This window comes from Bombus vancouverensis, chromosome 6 (assembly GCF_051014615.1).
Source record: "Bombus vancouverensis nearcticus chromosome 6, iyBomVanc1_principal, whole genome shotgun sequence".
NCBI classification, from domain to species: domain Eukaryota; kingdom Metazoa; phylum Arthropoda; class Insecta; order Hymenoptera; family Apidae; genus Bombus; species Bombus vancouverensis.
Window position 1 is genome coordinate 12,311,149 of NC_134916.1, and position 17,161 is coordinate 12,328,309.

At 29.5% G+C, this 17,161-nt stretch overlaps 5 protein-coding genes and 1 non-coding gene across 9 annotated transcripts; 5 read left to right on the forward strand and 1 right to left on the reverse strand.

The window, feature by feature from the left end:
• Positions 1-301: 301 nt before the first annotated feature.
• On the forward strand, positions 302-2,710 carry Ndfip (Nedd4 family interacting protein). Its single transcript, XM_033332147.2, has 6 exons — positions 302-473; positions 899-1,045; positions 1,110-1,250; positions 1,345-1,468; positions 1,549-1,734; positions 1,804-2,710. The coding sequence occupies exons 1-6, from the start codon at positions 447-449 to the stop codon at positions 1,905-1,907; spliced, it is 729 nt and encodes a 242-aa protein (XP_033188038.1). The 5' UTR covers positions 302-446; the 3' UTR covers positions 1,908-2,710.
• A 191-nt stretch (positions 2,711-2,901) lies between these two features.
• Positions 2,902-2,973, forward strand: TRNAQ-CUG (transfer RNA glutamine (anticodon CUG)). The gene has a single exon. It is a non-coding gene; the product is annotated as a tRNA-Gln (tRNA).
• A 296-nt stretch (positions 2,974-3,269) lies between these two features.
• Positions 3,270-6,020, forward strand: Cyp40 (Cyclophilin 40). Of its 2 annotated transcripts, XM_033331719.2 has the most exons (7): positions 3,270-3,478; positions 3,548-3,700; positions 3,832-3,969; positions 4,048-4,346; positions 4,427-4,561; positions 4,636-4,890; positions 4,956-6,020. In XM_033331719.2, exons 2-7 carry the CDS (start codon positions 3,616-3,618, stop codon positions 5,172-5,174), a joined length of 1,131 nt encoding a protein of 376 aa, XP_033187610.1. In that variant the 5' UTR covers positions 3,270-3,478; positions 3,548-3,615; the 3' UTR covers positions 5,175-6,020. The 2 variants fall into 2 exon arrangements, with proteins under 2 accessions (XP_033187610.1, XP_076475240.1); XM_076619125.1 differs by lacking the exon at positions 3,270-3,478 and having other exon boundaries at positions 3,506-3,700; positions 5,000-5,136.
• Cep97 (centrosomal protein 97kDa) lies at positions 4,918-12,020 on the reverse strand. Of its 2 annotated transcripts, XM_033331715.2 has the most exons (14): positions 11,928-12,020; positions 11,678-11,738; positions 11,288-11,439; positions 10,961-11,119; positions 10,779-10,880; positions 10,518-10,714; positions 10,193-10,276; positions 9,783-10,078; positions 9,529-9,621; positions 8,823-9,023; positions 8,150-8,752; positions 7,934-8,066; positions 7,633-7,852; positions 4,918-7,552 (listed from the first exon to the last, which is right to left on the reverse strand). In XM_033331715.2, exons 2-14 carry the CDS (start codon positions 11,688-11,690, stop codon positions 6,974-6,976), a joined length of 2,832 nt encoding a protein of 943 aa, XP_033187606.1. In that variant the 5' UTR covers positions 11,691-11,738; positions 11,928-12,020; the 3' UTR covers positions 4,918-6,973. The 2 variants fall into 2 exon arrangements, with proteins under 2 accessions (XP_033187606.1, XP_033187607.1); XM_033331716.2 differs by lacking the exon at positions 9,529-9,621.
• An 8-nt stretch (positions 12,021-12,028) lies between these two features.
• Positions 12,029-16,787, forward strand: LOC117155593 (putative RNA-binding protein EIF1AD). 2 transcript variants are annotated; one of them, XM_033331724.2, is made up of 3 exons: positions 12,029-12,172; positions 16,150-16,422; positions 16,492-16,787. In XM_033331724.2, the coding sequence occupies exons 2-3, from the start codon at positions 16,156-16,158 to the stop codon at positions 16,690-16,692; spliced, it is 468 nt and encodes a 155-aa protein (XP_033187615.1). In that variant the 5' UTR covers positions 12,029-12,172; positions 16,150-16,155; the 3' UTR covers positions 16,693-16,787. The 2 variants fall into 2 exon arrangements, with proteins under 2 accessions (XP_033187615.1, XP_033187614.1); XM_033331723.2 differs by lacking the exon at positions 12,029-12,172 and having other exon boundaries at positions 16,108-16,422.
• tam (DNA polymerase gamma, catalytic subunit tam) lies at positions 12,193-16,010 on the forward strand. Its single transcript, XM_033331714.2, has one exon. The coding sequence runs from the start codon at positions 12,225-12,227 to the stop codon at positions 16,008-16,010; it is 3,786 nt and encodes a 1,261-aa protein (XP_033187605.1). The 5' UTR covers positions 12,193-12,224.
• Positions 16,788-17,161: the final 374 nt, after the last annotated feature.

A 17,161-nucleotide genomic window follows, 5' to 3' on the forward strand; every position in this document is an offset into this window, starting at 1 on the left:
TTAAATAGTATTAACTTGTAATTGCTTACTTCCGCTAACAGGAAAAATTCAGATTTGTTAGATTCCCGTCCTACAACCTAATTCTCAACATCGTCTTATGAATAACCAATCAGAAATTGACTTCAAACTTATAATTATTTTATACAAAATTTGAAATAAATGAATAAAATGATACCTCAAATTAAAAATAAAAATTCTATCAATAAAAGAAATATTTATTAACAAGTAACAGGAAAATATTCAGTATCTGATAAAGGTATGAAAATGATAGGCGTGAAAGTGTAAGGAAATCTAAGTTCACGGCGATACAGCCTTGCCAGCTGTCAGCCATCGATTGTAAGAACTTTTGCTGTCTTAGAAAGCAGCAGTACGTACGAAAACAGTATCTTTTATTTCTTCTACGTAATCAAAATAATATACCGCGCTTCGAATAAATTTCACCAGGAATGGATAGTAATATTCATTACAATATGGTATGTTTCATAAATGATGCTGATCGTAATAAATATTTCAAAGGCTCTAATGAACAATTTACAATTTATCTCTGATTGCCAGAATACCTTTTATTTGGTAAACATATTTCACATGCGTAAAATAATATTTCTATGTATTATAATACACGTTATGCACAAATACTGACATGAAAATGTCGATAAAAACATTGTCCACAATGATCCTCGTTTGTTTCTTGAGAGTGATTTAGAATAAGAGATTAAATAAAATAAAAACAATAAAATAAAAAAAACCTTATACTTTGTTATATTGTTTTAATTACCTCAACACTGGAGATATATAAAAAATAACATTTTTAACCAAAATATAAACAATATTTCATATCTTTAATTATTTGAAATCTTTTATTGATAAAGAATATTAAAGATGAGTAATTTAATTTTAGCCTCCACAAACAAATAGTAACTTAAATGAGGAACCATCATCTCAAAATGAAATACCTACACTAGCTGTGTCTGTATCAGTTATACAAAATGATACAATCAATTCGGGAAACATTGCTGCAGCACAAACTTCAATTGAAGACCGTATGGTAAGATACAAATGTTTTGTTACATTATGGAAAATTATTATTATTAAGGAGATTATGATTATAGACTGGAGGAGAAGACATTCCACCTCCAAAAGCAGATTTTTCAGCTCCACCACCTTATGAAGTTGCCACAAAATTACCTAGTTATGAGGAAGTACAACGTGAGAAAACATTACAAGGGGAACCTTACCCTCAAATCCACATGGTAATTGATTTAATCACATAGTACTGTTACTAATTAATTACAATATCCTTTTAAAACCAAATATATATTAATCAATTGAATAACATTCTTATAGCCTGAAAATATTAGAACACCAGCAAGGCCTTTAACAATATTGGCTATAGATACTGAAGTTGTAGAAGGAGATCCAGAGAGTACTTTACTTGGCACTGATTTTATGTTCTTTACAGCATTTTTGGGTAAATTGAATAATATATACCTGCATATTATACATATTTCTATTACACTTATATCTAAATAATATATATTCCAATGACAGTTGCATTTTGCTTTAATTGGATCGGATTTTTACTCATGATGTGCTTCTGTCATACAATTGCATCTCGATATGGAGCACTGTCTGGTTTTGGTTTATCTTTGTCAAAATGGACATTTATTGTTAAACATTCCACTGATCTTGCATCACGTGAAAATTCATGGCTATGGTGGTTGATAATGGGATTTGGTTAGTATTTTGTTATTGACACTACTTCTAAATATTTACATTAATATATGTGCTACATTTAATTTTTAGGAGTTTTGATTTGTGCACGTGCTATTATTCAATATTTGAACATCAAACGTGGTTGGAGACTATTACCTGGAAGTGCTCAGGAACGCTTACTCTTTTTTTATTAAGCCATTAAACTTGCACTTTTATCTAACTTGGCTTTAGAACAAACAGCATTTCTATCTGGGGTTGTATTTATATAATATATAATCTACACCCTCTAAAAATATATATTACTTAATATTGGCTATGTACTATTCTATTATTAGAAAAAAGAAAAATTAAAGTTATTAAGACTATTTGCCAAATTTGCTTATGTATGAGATAAACAGAGCAAGGTAAAAACAGAAACAAGATAACTTCTGCACACTATTTTATGTATTAGTACCACATAGATAAAATAAACTGTAAATTTTTATTGCTCAAATAGTATGGACAATGCTTTAATGTGAAACATTATTTACATGTTGTTCATTTGTACGAATAGATACACATAAGAATTATTTCGTGACATCTGAGATATATGTAAGTTTATTACATATAAAATTGGAATTATGAGTAAAAGAATTTATTTTGTAAGAAGAAACATATAACCATTGTCCGTAGACAGGTATTGAAGTATAAAAGTTCTAATAGTGATATTGTGTAATACCTTCTAGTACTAGGTAAGCTTCTAGAATTTTGAATATGATCTATATATTGATAATCTGCATTGCTTGTTTGTATATTACTATAATTTATAGAGAGGATCCTTATTGAATTTAAAAATATAAGTTACTCATAAAATATACATATGTGTGGTTATGTATATATGTGTGTATATGTACACACATAAATGTATAAAAGAATTGCTGCGAATCTATATACATTATATGTTATATTGTCAGAAACTTCATTGTTATATACTTATTACAACAATATAAAAAGCTAATATGTCTTATACTTTTTTATCCATTGTTATATAAATATATTTTTCTATATTAATTTTAACTCAGCTTTAAATTATTATAAAATATGTTACAATGATAAAATATACAAAGTAATCAGTGTCGAGATATAACTAATTTTTTCGAATAAAAATATTTACCTATTATATTATGTAAGTGAAACAATTGCTTCAGAGGTCCCATGGTGTAATGGTTAGCACTCTGGACTCTGAATCCAGCGATCCGAGTTCAAATCTCGGTGGGACCTAAGTTTGTTTTTGCTATTATAATGGGAAAAGAATCCGATAGATTTTTTATGAAATCTTGTAAAATGTTACAATAATTCTTCATAATATTTTTCTAAATTCTGTTATCTAAAATAAAAAAGTGAATATTAGAAGTCTACAAATGAGATAACGATAAGTGATACAAGAATTGTTATCGACAGAATATAAAATAGTCATATATAAGATCTGATGTAGATGCAATACCACAGTTAAAGTTTTAATATGTGTTGATAAAGATGCATGTGACATGAAAATGATAAGGAGCTCAAGTGACTCCCCTAAATCGTGGGGCACAAAAAAATGTCACGCTTATTCTGTATCTTTGTGTAATATGAATAAAAATCTATATATTCTCTTAATCTTCACTTTAATATTTCGTTTCAGATTTATTGGATCCGTCAATTTTGTTGATAATGCAGAATATAATTTCTAAATTCGCCGTTTTGAGTTGTAGGGAGCGCAAACGAAATTAATGATTTTACTAAGGTCGGTATTTCAGTTCGTATAACATAAAATTTCATACGATGTTAACTCTATGCTATAATTCATTTGTAGAATTAGAATTAGCTAGCAAACAAAATTTTGAAAACCTATTTTATATATGGATATATATTAATTAAAATATGGGAGATTCGCTAAGGAATCAGAACAATAACTGTAAAAGAAATCCAATCGTGTTTTTAGATATAGCAATTGAATCAGAAAAAGGTAATGTATGAAGATTAGAATTAGAAGAGGATATTAGTCAATTTCTAACTTTCAGTGTTTGTATTACTGTTCTGTTTTACATTTCATTTCATTAGAATTTTAAAAATAATTTATATGATACTATGATACAGCTGGAAGAATTGTGATAGAGCTTTTTAAAGATGTTGTACCTCGAACAGCTGAAAATTTTCGTGCACTATGTACTGGAGAAAAAGGTATTGGAATCAATGGCAAAAAGTTACATTATAAAGGATCAATATTTCATAAAGGTATAACAAAAAGGATTAACGTTTTCTAAAGGTAATATAAAATAATATATTTAATCAAAAAAGTTTTGTATCGTTCAGTGTTATCACAGTTTATGGTCCAAGGTGGAGATATAATAAATTTTAATGGTACAAGTGGAGAAAGTATATATGGAACGCAATTTGAGGATGAAAACTTTGTGCTCTCTCATTCATCAGGAGGATTATTGAGCATGGTTAATGAAGGTTATCCAAATAGCAACAGTTCTCAGTTTATAATTACTGTTTCAGCTACGACACATCTAGATAATACTAATGTCGTATTTGGTAAAGTTTTGAAAGGAATGGGTGTTGTATTAGAAGTATCCAGAGCTAAAACAATTCAAGATGTACCAGTTCAGGTTAGCATATATGTTTTATGTAGACATTTTTTGTACCTGGTTTAAATTATTAACAATTATATGAATATTTTTTGTTATAGAAAATACATATATTTGACTGCGGAGAGTTGAAACATAATCAAAATTGGGAATTAGAGGAGAATGATGGTACAGAAGATGTATTTACCCCATGGCCAGAAGATTGGGATTATTCTAAAAATATTAAAAGACAAGATGTAAGGATCTTATTATAGGCATATATGTTTAGAAAAGAATTGCTTTTCTAATGAACATTCATGCATATTTATAGTACAAGTATATAATGGATGTTATTCAGAAGATAAAAGATTCGGGAAATTATTATTTTTTACGAAAAAATTATGTAGATGCAGGCAGGAAGTATAAGAAAGCATTACGCTATTACAAATGGATGATGAAGACAGTAGATGTACCAGATTCTTCCAATGAATCAATAGTGAATACTAAAGTAACTCTATTACTTAATCTTGCAGCTGTTAAATTAAAGCAAAAGAGTCATCGCGAAGCTTTAAAGCTTTGTTCAGAGGTAAGATTTAATTGAATTCAGTATAAGTACTTTAAACTATTGTTTAATAACAATTTTAAATTTAGGTTTTACAAATAAATCAGAATAACAGTAAAGCATTATTTCGTAGAAGTCAAGCATACATGGGATTAAATGAATATGATTTAGGTTTAGCAGATTTACAGCAAGCATTATTAGAATCTCCTAATAATAAAGATATTTTGTTAGAAATTGATAAAGTTAAAAGAGTTATGAATTCCTATTTAGTTATTGAGAGAGCTTCTTGTCAAAAAATGTTTAAATGAAAAAAAGTATTTTATAAAAAAATGTAAATATAAAATTTTTTATATATTTAAAATCATACATACACACATTTTTATATACAATACTAATGTTGTCTAAGAAACGTTGTAAAGTAATTGTATGCGTGTTAGCTAAAATTATTTAAATATTTTTTACATAAAAATAGTACTAAATTTGAACATAATTGTTTAAATAAATACTTGTATTTATTTTTAGCTTTCTGATTTAAGCATTTTTATTATCCAATAACAATCTTTGTGTAATGTGTACAAAAGAAACAAAACCATAGTATACTGTAATCACATATGTTGGGAATATTATTGTGAACATTGTTCTGTTAAAAATATATTATTTTCTATATGCCTTGTTGAACGTTACTAAGTATGAAAGGAACATATGAAGCATACTTATATCACATCAAATATCCATTTTGTATAGCAAACTTTCTTTACATAAATTCGATCACATTTAATTATTTTTTTCATAACTTAAAATAATGTATCAGATGCAAACTTTTATGACATTATAAAAAAGAAATAATGCATGTATAGATTATATACAGAAGTTAATGATATAAAAGTAAATATTGTTATAAACATGTATTCAATGTATATGACTTATTTATTTAACATTGATATTAAGTTCTTAACAATTCTGAGCATTAAAGTGTCTTATGTACGTGACACCTAGCGGACGTATGTCACACAAAATAAATATAAGATATAGTTTTAATAGGAGCTCACATATAGTTTCTTTCATTGTAATAATATTCTTATAGTAGCAGCGATTTATTGTATTTAAATGTTTTTAATAATAAAACTCAAGCAATATACACACATTTAAAAGAATTATTACAGCGCTCTTTGTCATAAACAAAAACTCACGCCTTTTAACAAGTACTTGTTTTCGTTGAAAGATCTTATTTGTTTTAATAACACTGTATACCTATGTAACAAGTTTTAGTTAATATCTACAGTAATTATATGCAGGAGCTTTTGCAATGACTAGATTAAAAATGTTTTCATTATTACCTACATTTTGCAGTAATATTAATTTTTTCTAGGGTTCATAATTTTTAATAAATAGATAAATAAATAAAAAAATAAATGCATAAAAATAATAGCTATTTAGGTAACATTATCCAAGAAATTTTTTAACAAAACTTAAAAAATGTTCTGCTATTAATAAGGAATGCACTTATATATCAAAATTCTCTCTTGTATTCTTATAAATACTTCAATCTGAGAATTGACAAATAACTTTGGACTTCGTGACATTGAATGCATTGTTTTTCCTGTACAGTAATATTTCTATGATGATCTTTTAAAGAAGGAGCAAAGCTTTTTGTGAGACATTTAACATTCTTAATACACACTTTGTACATCGGTGAACTTTTTAAAAGCCAGATATGTGGACGGAAAAATTTCAAAATTGCTTCAATGATCACGATGCACATCATATAATGAATCAACTTAATGACATGATTATTTAAAATTGTTTTTGATACTTTCTTTTTTTTTAAATGTATTTCGTGATAATTCTTTGAATTGTGATGGATTTAATTTTAAAATGTTAGAGACATAATGAAACTAAAAGTATTCAATTTTGTTACCTGAATATAATTAAGACTAGTCTCTGAACCTATGTACAGTGAGTATTTTTAGTTAAAAATGTATTAATTCCATTCATGAGTTAGACTATCTATTGGAATTCACATTTGTTTCTTCCTATTTTTGTTCAAGTCTTTCAACTTTGCACCTTCATTTTATTTTTGCTTATTCTATGTCTCCTCAGATTAAAGTTATTCCTTTTCAATTTCTTCTGAATTGTTTTCCGTTTCCAAATTTGCACAATTTCCTGTTGTAATTTCTGTTTCAATAAAATTGTGTAACTCTTTACATAGTGTTTCTTCACAAACTTCACCGTTTATAACAGCATTATCAATTACGTCATATTCATGTTTTACATCATGTTCCACTACGTCCTTGAAATCAGGTTCTATAATCTCCTCACAACTTTTAAACATGTCAGGATGTTCAGTTGAGTTTAATAATTCGGGATTTTCATTAGAGTTTAAGATGTCAGTATTAACTTCATCATCTGTCGTATCAGTAGACTGAGATACTTTTTTTAACACATTATCAATTAAATTAGATGCAAAACTTTTATTCTCATTCCCTTCATGAATCGTTTGATGAATTGGCAAAGTTTGTGGTCTATGTGGTCGTGCATAAGGAAACATATTTTCTTCGCCCGCTGGGGTATGAACTGCCGATATTTCCGTTTGTGTTGCAACACCGTTATCAATAAGATTGGCTTTTGTTTGCATATTCGACATGCATCGTTTTATTTCTGACATAGAATCTTGTAATTGTTGAACCTAATCATATATCAGATTTTTAAATAACAGAAATGTTACTAATATTCTAAAACGGATTACAAAGATATAATTGGTGTTACCTGAGTATGCAACAAATTACATGTTTGTGCTAGATTAGTTACAACGTCTACATTTTGTGCAATATTTTCGTTATCAGTGTTCGTAGAATCTCGATTAGCAGTAGGTTGAAGACTAACAACTTTCTTCCACAATGCATTAATTGCTTGCATTTGTAATAACTGTAATTTATGTTCACTTTCTAACGCAGTTCGAGTAGCTTCCATATCAGTAGAGAGTTTCCTTAAAAAAAGAAGATTCATAAATTATACAATATTTTGAAAACGGTATTACATTTATTTAACGAGAAAATGAAAACCATACTGGATATATTTATTCGTCCTTATCATTTCAATAGTCTTCAATATAGTGGTTGCTTTTTTATTAAGATTCCTAGTATGATATCCTCTCCACATCCTTTGAATACATATTGCTGCTTTCTCAGCTTCATCTTGGTCTATTTTAAAAGTAAAAAATTATTAAGCTTCTTAATTTATTAGGAAGACCTATTTTTATATTTATAAAGAAAAGGAGGATCACCTTTATTATCTTCCTGTCTTCTTTGAATAGCTCTATGTCGAATGCTATCTAATTTCGCTTGACATACTTCACTATCTTCATCACTACTTTGAGTAGCATTATCTGCATCGCCATCTCCATTGCTTTTAATGACACTAGTTTTAATTTTATCATTAGCACTCTTTGGCCTTGGTATATTTCTGCCTAAGTTTGGTGAATTTTTTGTATTTCGTTTTGCAGGCAATGTTTTGCTTTGAACGTAATTATTGATTTTCACACTATGGGGACATTTAGTACTAGTATTTGTAATAATAGGCTTAGCAATATTTGGTTTTCCAACAGCACAATTTGTTGCTGAACTACTTTTTACAAGTGCATTCGCTTTTATAGAAGTAAGATTTGTTTTAGCCATTGGATTTACTGTATTTATTATAGGAATAGCCTTGCCATCTCCATCAGAAATGAGCTTGCTTGGCATTGTAATTTGACAAGGTGATGTTAATTTGCTTGGTGGAGTTTTTGCTAACACTCGAGAAAGACCAGATGGTGGACGAAAATCTGGACTCATTAAAGACTCAGGAACTGGCACTAATTTTGTTGCAGCTTGCAGAGGACTAGATGTTTCTGAAAAGCAAATTTTTAGTTAATACGTTTTTATTTAAGAAATGAAAACTCAGTAATATTCATTATTTACCTTCTGTATCTTGCAAAACAACCGTATTTGGAGTCTTGTTAGCTAAAGTACCACAAAGCATATTTGGATCTAAACTCTGAGTCATCAATGATTCCTGATCTTCACTTAATAAAGTATGGCATGAAGAAACTATAGCATCGGTGTGACAACTAGATACCATTCTATCAGGTGACCTCATTCTCAATGAATTTCTTGATGAACCTAATACCATACCATTCATTTGTATTTACAATTAATTTCATGTATTGTTACATATTTTATTGTATTTGGGTTCTTTATGACTAACTTCAATAGCAGAAGCATGCAAATAATATCTGACTAAGGACAAACAATATAAAAAGTGTGAACTATGTGAAATATATTTCCAAATCGTCAAATATTAATTTGCTAAACAAATTTTCTAATTAGCATCGTTATCACAACATTGCTCTTTTTTCATTCTCCAAAGTCATTTGCGCTATAAGCTTAAAAACGTAATCACTTAATAACGTACTATATACTAGGCACAGAAGACATAAACATGTGCATTAATCCAAGACAAAATTTGTCCATAATGTACATTTGTACATAATGTAATACATTATTATTTAACTTTTATTTTTGATTAGCTTTCTAAAGTACAGATGATATTTGTCTCAGATTTTTACACATGTCTATAATGCAGTTATAGCCATGTATGATTAATTTCGATTTTGACTTTGGATACCTTTACAAGGCGAATGGCACACACAGTACTTTGCTTCATAAAATTTTGGTGACTGTAAGCATTTATCTTCATAGTATGTCAACATTGGCGCAACTAGAGAAAATACATTATAACTAGAACATATAGGTGCATGACGACTGGAAAGTGTACATCACTACTAGTCCACGTTTTATCAATGTAACAAGAAAAACTGTACAAAAGTTTATATTATACTTGCAATAATAATGAACGAAATGGAAGATTAATTAACTCACTGGTACGTCTAGGAGAACCTGTCCTGTTATGACTAAGTCTACGCCTAGTAGCTGGAGAAGGACTCATTCCGACGCTACTTAAGCTGTGCACGCTTCCAGTATCACTTTGTTGATTTAATTGCTGTTGATGATGTTGTGCTTTACTCAAAATTAGCCTTAGCTTCCTGTCAGTTTCATTTTCTAGGGATTCACCAGAAAGTGGGCAAACAGATGCTAAATACTGTGCAAGTAATGCATGTTCGCCAACACGGAATTGTCTACCGCGTCCCTGAGAATATAGCCACTCTGCTTTTAAACTGAGTGGCCATCATTTCAAGTAAATTTTAATTCTTCAAAAACTGAATAAAATTATACATGTCTCTATATAAAATTATACATGAAATGACCAATATGTCTAGAAAGACACCCACCTTTCAATAGGATCAACATGATAGCCATCAATTGATTTCAAGCTCATACACCAATTGATAACAAAAGGTCGATAGTCAAAACCACTATAAGCTATTTGTTAAGAAGCTATAGCTGTAGGTCTACAGTTAGTATGAATGATTTTGTTTTATGTGTACCTAGCATTCTACAAGCATAATATTTTATTGATAAAGAACAATTCTATGTGATGACATTCAGAATAATAAGAAAATATTTCGTAAAGAAGTTTTTGCTATAGATCACTAATTGACTTCTAAGATCTAAGTGAAAATATTAACTTGAATTATACAATTATAAAAAGGATACATACTGTTACCTGTCATACTGACACATGGATTATTAGCAATTGAAAAATTGACTACATTTTTCAAATTAGCTAAATGTGACATTTCATTCAAATCTGTAATGTTATTGTTTGACAATGTAAATGTTTCTAGAGAAGTAGGTAAATAGCGTTCACATTGCCTTAATGTTATTATGCGATTGTTATGTAAAAACAGTTCCTAAAATACCGTTAGTTTTAATAATATTAGAGTTAAAGATTACATAGTTTCTTATCAATATTACCTTTAAATTTCGTAGATAAGATATGTCTGAAATGTGACTGATGCTATTTTCAGATAAATCTAAATGTTCCAGCTTAGTATTTGTGTGCAAGTGTTCAATAGACTGCAGATTAATAGAATATTATAAAGATCCACCAATTCAGCTATTAGAAGATATATATACCACACTTATATTTATCATACCTTTATATTATTGCCAGCTAAGCAAAGTGTTTGTAAATTTATCATATCCTTTATGCCTTCTATGGTCAAGATACCATTATTTGCTAAATTAAGAGTTACAAGATTATGTAACTTTGATACCCCATACATACGAAGTAATTGATTCCTTACTATTGATAGCTGAAATAAATTAATTATAAATTTTTTAAATAATCGTTTGTTTACTACCTTAAGAAATATGATTAAAATGTATAGGGTAGAATGAAAGAAGAAAAGTATAAGGATATATATATATAATACAAATACATAAATTTAATTTTACATAACATATTATCATAAACATATTACCTTAGTAATTCTGTGATAAGAATCAAGATTATCGAGACGCTGGAGCTCATTATCGTCAATGATCAATGTGCTGATATCTGCATCTGACGGACAACGAGGAAGTTTCTTCAAACCTTGACCGCTTAGATCGAGTGTATCGCATACTAAGGATTCTAAATAAATTTCATTGTTGTTAATTTAATTAAATAAATATTTAAATTTTAAATAACATAAAATGTCAAAACTGTGCAAAAGTGCAAGACCACAATGAAATTGTACTGTTTTTACGCATATACCAATTAAATTTACAAAACTTGTAAAAAATCGATACGTGTTAAGAATGTTTAGGATATTTGTAAGAAAATAGTTTGTATAAAAATTGTATAATACAAGTATTAAATTTGCACTAACCCGTCGAAGCCATGATGAACACAAAAAACTGGTAGACGCTATGAAGATGTCGTCGTAATCACTATAGTATTTAATAAGAACAGATATTTATAAAGCATAGCAATATTAATTTCAGTTTGTATATATAATTTTATACAGATAACGGAGGAAATAATACCACACTAATATTTTTTCTAATCGTATTTATTTCCATTAATAATATTTTCGTATAACACAGATTTAATATTAATCTTGTAGAATCAATTCTTACTTGATTAAAAGAAGACATTGCAGTTAACATTTAATAATATTACGTTTATAAATTATAGATTTTTCAATCACGATAAACGGTGCTTATACGAACTATTTTGAAATTGCGCGTACGAGAATCAAATATGGCGATCTAAGAGTTCAGAATACTTCTGAAGTTACTTCGTTAATGTTGTTAAATTTATCGTTTAACACTAACTTGCTTAAAATTTGAATTATCTTCTAAAACATAATTGTTAACAATAGGTAAGGTTTTATTTAATACAATTAATTAATTAAGCTTTTTTATGGCATAATAATGAAGTCACGTGTTAACATTGTTATGAAATTACAAAAGATTGTACGAAGTAAATTAATAATGAAACGTTGCATAATTAATATTTGTAGTAGACACAAATCTAATATAAGTCATGACATTAGTGTTAGTGAAAGCAAGCGATTAAAAAAAAAAATTATTAATATCAAGAAATATGGGCAGCTTCTAACCTTACCAGAGAATATTTCTACGTGTAATCAAAAACATGAAAATGATGTGAATAAAGATTATATAGCTAAAAATTCAGTTGCTTTACCAAATAAATCTCAAGTACGTGTGGAATACGAAGATTTATCCGTTATACCTAAAAATTTTGAACAGAGTTTGTATCCATTAATAGGTAGTGCAAAAAGTAATTATAACAATTCTTTAATAGAACATAAAGATATACAAACATTAGAAAATGAAAATAATCAGAAACAAACTTATAACAAAAGGACTAATGACAATGATGTAAGAACTAACGAAATCAATATGCAAATGCTTCCAAAATCATTATATGAACAAATATTTAAAAATTGTTCTAAACAAGAAAAAATACCAGAGGAAGAAATAGAAGCTATAAAAAACAATTTGCGTTCGTATGGGATAAACACTGAAGATGCAAGTAGACTTCCTGATGTTAATATTAAAATACCTCCTTTAGAAGGAGATAATATTGAAGAACATTTTTATAATATTGCAAATAAACAGATTAAACCTTACATAAAACTTATAAAAAATATTATGAAAGATATTCCTCCAATGCCAAATCAATGGTTATTAAATGAAGGTTGGACAAGATATAGCGTCGATGGAGTACAAAAAGTAGATCATCCACTAGAAGATGCTATTATTTTTGATGTGGAAGTTTGTATGAAAGAAGGACCTCTACCAACACTTGCAACTGCAGTAACTAATGAAGCATGGTATGGCTGGGTATCAAAATCTTTAATAGATGGTTCAAGTAGAAATTTTGAAGGTAAGCGGTTTATTATAGATGAACTAATACCAATGGAAAGTACATCTATCGAAAATGGTGAAAAATTAACTTCTTTCCATAAAAAGCCAAAACTTATAGTTGGTCATAATGTATCATATGACAGAAGTAAAATTAAAGAACAATACTGGTTAAAACATACAGGATTAAGATTTATTGATACAATGTCTCTTCATATATGTGTTGGTGGAATTAATAGTTATCAAAGGGCAATTTTAAATTCTAAGAAGGATACAGATGAGAAGCTGAATTTACAAATACAAACCTCACTGAATAGTTTAGCAGAAATTCATAAATTTTACTGTGGTTCTGAAATAAATAAAGAATTTAGAGATACATTTGTAAATGGGACTTTGATAAATGTCAAAGAAGACTTCAATTCTTTGATGAGTTACTGTGCAAATGATGTAGTTGCAACTCATAATGTTTTACGCCAATTATTTCCTATCTTTAAGGAAAGATTTCCTCATCCTGTTACTTTGGCAGGGATGTTAGAGATTGGTACAGCATATCTGCCAATAAATTCTAATTGGCAAAAATATTTAAATGAATCAGAGACTACATTTGAAGATCTAAATTATGAAACTAAAGTTATTCTTGCTAAAAGAGCTAATGCTGTTTGTGAACTTATGCATAATGAAAAATATAAAGAAGACTTATGGATGTGGGATGAAGATTGGAGTACGCAGACACTTAAAGTAAAAGCACAGTATTCAAAAACAAAGATTAAGCAAGTATGTAAAGCACGAAAGACAGAAGAGAAGAAAAAGACAGAAACTCAGAGCTATTTAACAGATGACGAAGATGAAGAAGAAGACCCTTTAGAGAAAGAATTTGGTTATTTGATGGAAACAAGAAAGTTTTTACCTTCAAAGTTACGACATATGCCAGGATATCCTGCTTGGTATAGGAAACTTTGTCCTAAGGTAAATGATGAAAACTGGTCTCCAGGCCCTCAAAACATAAGCACTTCTAAACATATTGTTCCAAAGCTCTTAAATTTAACATGGGAATGTTATCCTTTGCATTATGTAAAAGATAAAGGTTGGGGTATATTAGTACCTCATACTAATAATTTAGATATCAAAACTAAAATACCATTAAGACAGCTCTTGGCACACTGTTCCTTTTCTAAAATGAAGGATTTAGTTGATGAAACAATTTATACGGTGTCAACCATTAACAAAGAGGTGCAAAAGAGTCTACATAAAACTGAATTTTGGCATAACAAAAAGGAGAAACCTGTAGCTGAGTTACATAACATTTATAAAGGCAGTGCATTTTGGTGCAATGTGGAAATAGATAACTGCTGTTATTTTCTTAAATTGCCTCACAAAGATGGAAAAAGTAATAATGTCGGTAATCCTTTGAGCAAAGATTTCCTAAATAAATTTTCAGAGAATGTATTGGCTAGTTCAGATGCCAGTGCTGTAGAAATTTTGAAAATTGCGAGGATGATTTCATATTGGAGAAATAATAGGGATAGAATTATGTCACAGTTTGCAGTATGGTTTGAAAATTCATATTTACCAAGTAGTGTTAGAAATTCCAGAAAGTCCATGCATTATGGGGCAATTTTACCCATAGTAGTTGTGTGCGGGACATTGACTAGGCGTGCAGTAGAATCTACCTGGATGACTGCATCTAATGCCCATCCTGAACGTATCGGTTCTGAATTACGAGCAATGGTTCAAGCGCCCCCAGGATATTATATTGTTGGCGCCGATGTTGACAGTCAGGAACTGTGGATTTCATCAATAATAGGAGATGCTTATTATAAAAAAATTCATGGAGCCACGCCGTTTGGTTGGATGACGTTAATTGGTACCAAATCTAACGAAACTGACATGCATAGCGTTACTGCTAAAGTAGTTGGAATTTCCAGGAACCAAGCCAAAATCATTAATTATGCTAGAATTTATGGTGCGGGTCAAAAGTTTGCTGAAACACTCTTGAAACAATTCAATCCTTGTATGACGGATAGCGAAGCTACTTCAAAGTCACGAAAAATGTTTACCATGACCAAAGGCAAAAAGATTTATAGATTAAAGCCTAAATATATTGCCGAACATGAAGACGAAGATTATTCGTTGTACGAGGCATACAGAATATCAAAATTATACGGTAAATCATTGTTGGAGGTATTTGAGAAAGGTAGATGGGTCGGTGGTTCGGAATCTGCAATGTTTAATAGTTTGGAAGAAATTGCTCAGAATCCTCATCCTGCTACACCTTTCTTGAACTCTAGGCTAACTACAGCTTTAGAAAGTTCAACAAACGACGACAAATATTTACCCACTAAAGTAAATTGGGTAGTTCAGAGTGGAGCAGTCGATTTTTTACATTTAATGTTAGTCTCGATGAAATGGCTCATGAAAGACAATATAAGATTCTGTTTATCATTTCATGATGAAGTGCGGTACTTGGTACCCTCACGGTATAAATACAATGCAGCACTTGCTATGCACATTACGAATCTCTTAACTCGATCTTTTTGCGCTTCAAGACTTGGAATGAACGATCTGCCGATGTCAGTAGCATTCTTTTCTTCCGTAGAAGTAGATACTGTTCTGCGTAAAGAACCTGAGAATGATTGTATTACGCCATCGAATCCTTATGGCTTAAAAAATGGTTACGAGGTTCCTTCGGGAGAGAGCTTGGACGTATGGTCTGCTATAGACAAATCTAAAGGTTCTTTAGGATCGTGGCACAATGTAAAACAGCGAATAATTACACCGAATAAAAAATATAAATCAAAAGAAATTAAACTAAAGACTAATGAAGTATAAAATTAATAATCGAATGAAGTAAAACATTACCAATTGTAACGATAAATGATAAAGCTCAGAATTAGAACGATTATATTTTTCATTTTAAAATGAATGAATGAATATAGATATAAAATTCCTATTGGGTTTGATTTTACAGGTTAAAATGTCGAAAGCAACTAAACGTAAACACGTTACCAATGAAATTCAGGATTTGACCATCCCTACCAAGACGCAGTCGATTGTTCGAATAATACAATCGCGCGGTAATAATCTTCACGAAGTTGCTGATCCAGCTGGATCTCAATATCTTGTATCGATGCCGGTGAAGTTTAGGAGAAACATTTGGATAAAACGGGGAGATTTTGTCTTGGTAGAACCAATATCAGAAGGGAATAAAGTGAAGGCTGAGATCGTTAAGATATTAACACGAGTATGGTTAACTGTAAATGCATTTGTACATTAATTACGTAACTTTTTGAGAAACAAATTTATTTACTAGGAACATAAAAAATGGTATCGACAACTAAACTGCTGGCCCAAAGAATTCGACGAAGTCTCCAATTCGAATCAAGAAATAACCGATGGAGAGAATGATAACGAAGAAGACGATCTTTTTGTAAATACAAATAGATTATTGCATAATAGTAATAGGATAGATAAGATTAGTGATACGAGTTCCGACGAATCTGACTCTTGTTAATATTTTTATTATGTCATTGTAAATAATAAAATTATTTATATGTAAGAAAATGAGAATTTGTTTATTGAACGACTAATAAATATTTTCTAAAGATATTTGACATGTTATTGTGATATTTGTTGCTAAACGAATTTTGTTTCACCATAATAAAAAAAATATGTCTCCGTTTGACGGAGACGAGTGTTATCGCAAAAATTATCGTTGCATTGTCTGATTAATCTTATCGAGTAGTATGATTTTTGCAATTTGATGCGTGTTCTACCTCCTGTCACAAAATGAAGAGTCCTATTTATATTTAGTGTTCTTACCTCTAATCAATTTAGGGAAGCTCTCCAAAAAACATGTTTGCTACCGGAACGAATGTTTTATTGCTCCTGGAATCTCAAATAAAGGAAGTTTTAAACGCAAATACATACCACGAAAATGATTATCTTTTTTTACTGCTCTTGTAAATTTTATAGATCGCAAA

Bases quoted from the DNA above. Each gene is read 5' to 3' on its own strand.
- tam (XM_033331714.2), top strand. From the start codon at position 12,225: ATGAAGTCACGTGTTAACATTGTTATGAAATTACAAAAGATTGTACGA.
- Cep97 (XM_033331715.2), bottom strand. The intron at 8,067-8,149 runs GTGATCCTCCTT...CTTTTAAAATAG, and splicing joins AAGACAGGAAGATAATAAAG to ACCAAGATGAAGCTGAGAAA. The intron at 7,853-7,933 runs GTATGGTTTTCA...TCTTTTTTTAAG, and splicing joins AGGACGAATAAATATATCCA to GAAACTCTCTACTGATATGG.
- LOC117155593 (XM_033331723.2), top strand. From the start codon at position 16,108: ATGAATATAGATATAAAATTCCTATTGGGTTTGATTTTACAGGTTAAA. The intron at 16,423-16,491 runs GTATGGTTAACT...TTTATTTACTAG, and splicing joins TCGTTAAGATATTAACACGA to GAACATAAAAAATGGTATCG.
- Ndfip (XM_033332147.2), top strand. From the start codon at position 447: ATGGATAGTAATATTCATTACAATATG. The intron at 474-898 runs GTATGTTTCATA...ATTTAATTTTAG, and splicing joins GTAATATTCATTACAATATG to CCTCCACAAACAAATAGTAA. The intron at 1,251-1,344 runs GTAATTGATTTA...ACATTCTTATAG, and splicing joins CTTACCCTCAAATCCACATG to CCTGAAAATATTAGAACACC.
- Cyp40 (XM_033331719.2), top strand. From the start codon at position 3,616: ATGGGAGATTCGCTAAGGAATCAGAACAATAACTGTAAAAGAAATCCA. The intron at 3,701-3,831 runs GTAATGTATGAA...ACTATGATACAG, and splicing joins AGCAATTGAATCAGAAAAAG to CTGGAAGAATTGTGATAGAG. The intron at 4,891-4,955 runs GTAAGATTTAAT...TTTTAAATTTAG, and splicing joins CTTTAAAGCTTTGTTCAGAG to GTTTTACAAATAAATCAGAA.